At 42.7% G+C, this 6,033-nt stretch overlaps 1 protein-coding gene across 2 annotated transcripts in view; it reads left to right on the top strand.

Moving 5' to 3' along the window:
- KIAA1211 (KIAA1211 ortholog) overlaps positions 1-6,033 on the top strand; it is a 52,138-nt gene that overhangs the window by 42,961 nt on the left and 3,144 nt on the right. For both annotated transcript variants that reach the window (XM_025040289.1, XM_006922516.3), the window contains 2 exons: positions 3,232-3,428; positions 4,014-4,203. In XM_025040289.1, coding sequence (XP_024896057.1) covers positions 3,232-3,428; positions 4,014-4,203 — 387 coding nt within the window. The remainder of the gene's footprint in view (positions 1-3,231; positions 3,429-4,013; positions 4,204-6,033) is intronic.

A 6,033-nucleotide genomic window follows, 5' to 3' on the forward strand; every position in this document is an offset into this window, starting at 1 on the left:
GGGGAAATATTCAGTGCTAATCCTTTTGTGGGGTACTTTCCTGCATTCCTTAGGCCCCTCACCTGCCTCGTGGGCTCTTTCTCTGCCTCCTTCAATTCCTTTACTGCCAGCGGTGCCTCCCCCAGGGCACCTCGGCCCCTCCTCCCTGGCTGCCCCTTTCCCTCACATGGCCCACACCTGAACCTCATCAGTACTTAACAACAAATTGGGGGGCCGGTATCTTCCCAGCACAAGCTCCTCTTCTGACAGGCCTGTGGCAGCCGCTGTCCTTGGCTTTGGACTTTTCCAGGTATAAACAGAACCTCAGATCTGTGCTGCACAGACTCTAGGAGACAGTCAAGTTATCTGAGTAGCCTCATTGAGGACCCTCTCTCTTGGCTTAGCCTTCTTTCCTCCCCTTCAGGGAAGAGGACATGGGAACACACCATGCTTTGACAGTCTTTTCCAAAGAAATTCTCTATTCTGACTTCAGTCTCAACTCTGATTTTTCTATGACCTTGAAGTGACTGTTTGGCTAACTCACGGGCCAGTCTTAAGTAGGTGATCGAGCACTTTACTTCAGAATGTGGGAAGTGCCATTAATTATTCTGCTGCAGGCCTTTTTTGGGCTTCCTTGTCTGAGACTCAGACAAGAGTCCCATTTTAACATCCTATTTTCTGTTTATTGATCCCCAACCACAATCCAGACCTGTTAGGCCCTCTACAACGTATTATGTTATCATCTTTTTAACTTGTCTCATAACTCCAGGATGTGCTATTCAAACTACAGATCTAAGGAAGTTAAAATCTGGCTAGAGGTTTAGCTTTTCAAATTATTTCGGTCAATTATAAATTTAGGCAATGATACTTTAAAGGTATCTTGACCCCGTGATAACAACTGTTCAGAGTTATTGGCAGGAAACTAGCCGTTCGCTGTAATGACCTTTCTGAGCAAGTTCAGGTAGAATATTTACTAGGATTCCCTTTTACATCGTAGCTTTAAATGGAAATCATTTAGATCTTGGCAAGTTGGTTACAAACAGCTGTTAACGCTGCCCTTGAGTAAAAAAAAAAAAAAAACTCTATTATTAGTTCCAATGCATGTAAAACTTCTTGGTTAAGCAAAAGTACCCAAGTGGTGAATTTTTTTGATTTTATGGTTAACTAAGATTAATCAAGAGCTCCTGTCAGTTTCAGGTTTTTAAAATACTTCCTTTCCTGTATTAGATCATAACTGAATCTTTATTTGATGATTAAGCAATATTGCAATGACAATGGCTTATTATAAATATGAATGATATTTGTATAGCAATATTATAGATTTAAAGGGTATAGAAAATTAAGTAGAATCTGCCCTTTTTTGTGCTTGAATTCCTAATTCAAATTTGCTTTGGTTCTTTCTCCTCAATATAAAGTTTAGTTGACTGAGAGCCCTGGTTGGTAAGGTTCTGGATGATCAAAGTGTAAAATTCTATCAGGTTTCAAAAGAACAGGACTATAGTGAGCCCTTATCCTTTGAAGATAGTAAAGGATTCAATGCCAGAATGATTGTCTCTAAAAGTGCATAATTTTTACTTGAGGGAGAAAAAAGAGATCATTGTTTCACAGACATAAACAATAAGGACACTCACTTTCGTAGAGTGACTACCATATGCCAAACACTGTTCTAAATGTTCTGATACCCAGGATCTCTTTTTTAATCTTCATGGCAGCCTGATGAGGCTTGTGCCATTATCATCTCTACTTTACAGATTATAAAACTCAAGCTCAGAGAGGCTAAGTAGTTTTTCTAAGGTCCCATAAGGTCAAACCCAGGTCTACTCAATTCCAGAGCTCAGTTACTCAACCTCTGATACCACTCGCCTATAAAGTGTGTTACCTCCAGTTGCATAGGCGAGACAGTCAACCACAAGAGAAGCATAGATTGTAGATCAGAAGTCCTAGGTTCAAACTTCGGCCTATATGCTAACTGCTGGGTGACCTTGAGCATGCACTTGATCACTCTGGACTCTAGTACTCACATCTATCAAAGGAGAGCGTTGGACCAAAGTTGCCATTTCTCACTGGTCCTCAGAGCCCTGCTGCCCTCAGCAGCCCCACTAGACAGAACAGTGCCCCATTTTCCTCTTTCATACATAAGGGTTCCACATAGAATGTTATTTTAGGGTGGGGGAGGGGAGATTGTTCGTACAAAAATAAATTTTAAAAAGCAATAAATAAAATAAAACAACAGATAATCAAATAACTGCCTGGATCCCCTGTAGGCCTGAGATTTTATGACACTGGAGATTTTATTTTTCTATTTCAAGGGAAGAGAAATGCTCTTGTTTTTTCTGTTGATCAAAGATATTACTTTCCCACCCAGGGGAGTCATTCAGGCATCAGCACAGAGTTTGTGGTAGGAAGGGACAATTGAGTATTTTGTGGGCTGATTAATGTGTCACAAGTTTTAAGTGTTGAGGGACCCAGATAAGTGAGTAGATAGTTTCACTGCAAACCAGCTTTTGTCTTGACTGATTCCAGTCACAATTCTAATGTGTGCTGTTGAGGGAGAGGGGTTCCCACCCTACCAAGCAATTCTTGGACATCAGCTGGGTGTCTTACAATTCAACTCGAGAGTGTCAGATCCTGCAGGTACTTCTGACTGGGTTAAACCAGAGGTTCTCCTGACCACCTCCTTGGATTGATTAATCTGCTAGAGCAGCTCGGAGAAACATTTTGCTTACTAGATCACTGGTTTATAAAAAAGGATATAACTTGGGAACAGCCAGATGGAAGAGATCCACAGGACAAGGCATGGGGAAAGGGTGTGGAGCTTCCATGCTCTCTGGATGGCCACTCTCCCCGCACCTCCATGTGTTCATCAACCCAGAAGCTCTCCAAACCTTGTCCTTTGGGTTTTTATGGAGGCTTCATTACATAGACATAATTAACTAAATCTTTGGGCATTGGTGACTGATTCAACCTTCAGCCCTCTCCCCTCCTAGCAGGTTGAGGGTAGGACTGAAAGTTCTAACCCTCTTATCACACAGCTGGTTCGCCAGGCAACCGCTCCTCAACCACCGCCCCCAGCTACCCAACCCCCCCTCCTTTAATTGCAATTTAATGTAAGTAGCCTCATTAACATAACACGAGACACCTTTATGCCGTCATCACTTAGAGTTTTTAGGAGCTGTGTGCCAGAAATGGGGACGAAGACCAAATATGTTTTTCTTATTATAAATCACAATATCAGTCTTTTTTCCCCCACAGAAAAGCCGGTGCTTCAGAGCCGACACTCTTTAGATGGCTCCAAACTTGTGGAGAAAGTCGAAAGTGCACAGCCGCAGCCGCTGTGGGTAACGTTAGCACTGCAAAAGCAGAAGGGGTTTCGGGAGCAGCAAGCCACTCGAGAGGAAAGGAAGCAAGCCAGGGAGACCAAACAGGCAGAAAAGCTCCCCAGGGAGAACGTGAGTAGCCTGGTCTTCAGCTTCAACTTTGCCCTTCTCGAGCTTGGCTCTCTTTTATGGTTGCAGGGCTTAAGAAAGAAAGGCTAGGTGGGAGTGGTGTAGAATACTTAGGAAGGGTAGAGCAATAAACAGATTGACCACTGTTAAACTAGGGATGTGTTTTCAGTTAGAAATTTGATTCAGTTTCCTTATGCCCAGGGTAACCTGATTTGGCAGAATTCACAATATAATTAGTAGCAGTGATCCACGTACACAACAGTTATGTGAGAAATATGAGAAATGATTATATCCGAGCAGAGAGTTGGGAAGAAATCAGGAGTGTTGCTCTGTGGCCCTGATTTGATCATCAGTTTGATGGGACTCTTCTCAGAAAGTAGTGTTTTTTTCTTTGGGACATTTGTACTGAGCTGCTCCACAGTTAGGGGCCAGGGTTGAGTATATATTGGTCCCAGGTGCATTCCAGCAGCTCCTTTGGGTACAGATGATGAAGGCTGGCAGGAGGAAGCCCCCAAGGCCTCGCACAGTCAGTTTTTCCATGTGCTTAGGTTGAAAACACACTTTCCCTGACTTTCTCTGCCCAACCAGGTCAGTGTCAGCCTGCAGCCTGGAAGCAGCAGTGTCAGCCGAGCTGGTTCTCTGCACAAGGTCTCTGCTCAGCCAGAAGAGAAGAAGCCAGAAGAGAAGCCAGAAGAGAAGAAGCCAGAGACAGCAGTGTCCAGGCTTGAGCGCAGAGAACAGCTGAAAAAGGCCAACACTCTTCCTACATCTGTGACAGGTAGAGAGAGCAGCTCCATTTCTATTTAACCGTAGTTACAGGTTTTGCTTCTTACAGCATACTTTATTTCTTCCAGCTTAATAATTAGTACAGCATTTTAGGCATTTCAAAGCACAGGTTTCATAACCCCATTCATAAACTTTGACACTGATAAATCGCATCTGGTAAAGATTCCCAGAAACTCACCCACCCCCAGTGGTATGATGATAAATGTTTAACAATCAGCTCTTCGGGAAGTGGAGAGACTTCTGATTTGTAGTATTTGCCATGAGCTGTGGTGTAAATATTCCCACCGTGGCCAATTTCAAGCTACCAATTATCAACTGGTTCACTAAATTCCTAAACAGTTAACAAGGTGGTATAAGCCCTCTCCAGGGTCCCAGGGTCTTTAGTCCAACAAAACTGGGCTTATTAACTTGCTGTGGCAGGGGAGACTACACACCATCAGAACCTCTAAAGGAAGAGACATTTGGGGAAAACGCTGAAGTTTAGGTGAAATTTAGGTGAGCAGTATTTTGATATGCTCAAAGCAAAGCAAGGGTGAGGGGTACACATAAAGGGGTTGAGCTCAAGCCTGGGATGAAAGATAGACTCAGGGCCCTGCTTCCTTTGACACTACAAAGTTAAAATAAATGTGTGGAAGCTGTATCTGAAAACCCCTACCTGGAGCTCTGCACCTGTGTTGGAAATGGAAGCTGCTTTTCTGAATCAGTGACCCACATGGCTCAGACGCTCCAGGCAAAACTGGGCTGGTCTCTTTTACCGATGTGATTTCAAACAGCAAGTTTCTGACCCAGCTGTGACTTTAGAGAACAAGATTATTCAGCTCTAAGTTCCTGATGTAACAGCAGCATAAACATTTTTTAATTCTTTATCCTGTTAAAAGGTAAAATGATTTAATAATGTTTCTAGCTAGTTTTTTATTACAAATCATTTGGAGGATGGATGAATCTAAACAAGTTTCCTCCAGGGGTTAATAAAGCATCTGTTTTCCCCACTGGGCAGCTCTGTGGACACCCAAGCTCCAAAACCAGGAATTTTTTTGTGCCTTGGTGACCTGCTTGCTGAGATCTAGAAATGTACAGAGGTCTTACCATAAAAGCTATATTTACTATTTGGTGAGAAAACAGTTTTTTCAAAGACCGCTTTGGAGCACTGTACAATTTCTCAAGAACCTCCGAGGGTATATCATTTCATTTTATCTTATGCCCAGGAATTAAGGGTTCTAAACATCATATGGGTATGTCAGAATTCATCCAAAATAAAGTGGAAGCTCCAAAGTCAGGTCAGAGAGATTACACCTTTCTTTTCCTGATTTCTTGGAAACACCAAAGGGTTAATGCAGTTCAGAGTGGCTCAGCTTAATAAAGCAAGCCTTCCTTCTGAGGTATTTGTCTTTTCCATCAGCATTTCCTGAGTTCTGCTATGTGTGGGCCATTGCCTCAGGCACTAAATATGACCCGAGGAGAAAATGGGAACCCTTACTTTAAGAAGCTTCTAAGATCTGGTAAAGAAAGTGATGTGATGCACAGGAATTGCTAGACAAGACTGGGAGTCCTAAGAGCTGGCTAGGCTGTGGGCCTGAGGGGAAAGGGACCCAGGGCATGCTTGGTGGCGGCAGGAGCTTTTGACCTCGCAGATTGATAAATTGAAACTGCTGGTTTGAGTTTTTTCTTCATGAAATTGACTGGTTATAACAAATTTTACCTTTTTTTTTTTATTATTATTATGCAGGCATAGCTTCTGTGCACAGAAAAAATTAGGCTTCTAGAAATTCTCTGAAATTAGAATCGACTGCACTGTGACCACTATAATTTTGTATATAATGGT

This window comes from Pteropus alecto, unplaced genomic scaffold, assembly GCF_000325575.1.
Source record: "Pteropus alecto unplaced genomic scaffold, ASM32557v1 scaffold57, whole genome shotgun sequence".
Taxonomy (NCBI): Eukaryota; Metazoa; Chordata; class Mammalia; order Chiroptera; family Pteropodidae; genus Pteropus; species Pteropus alecto.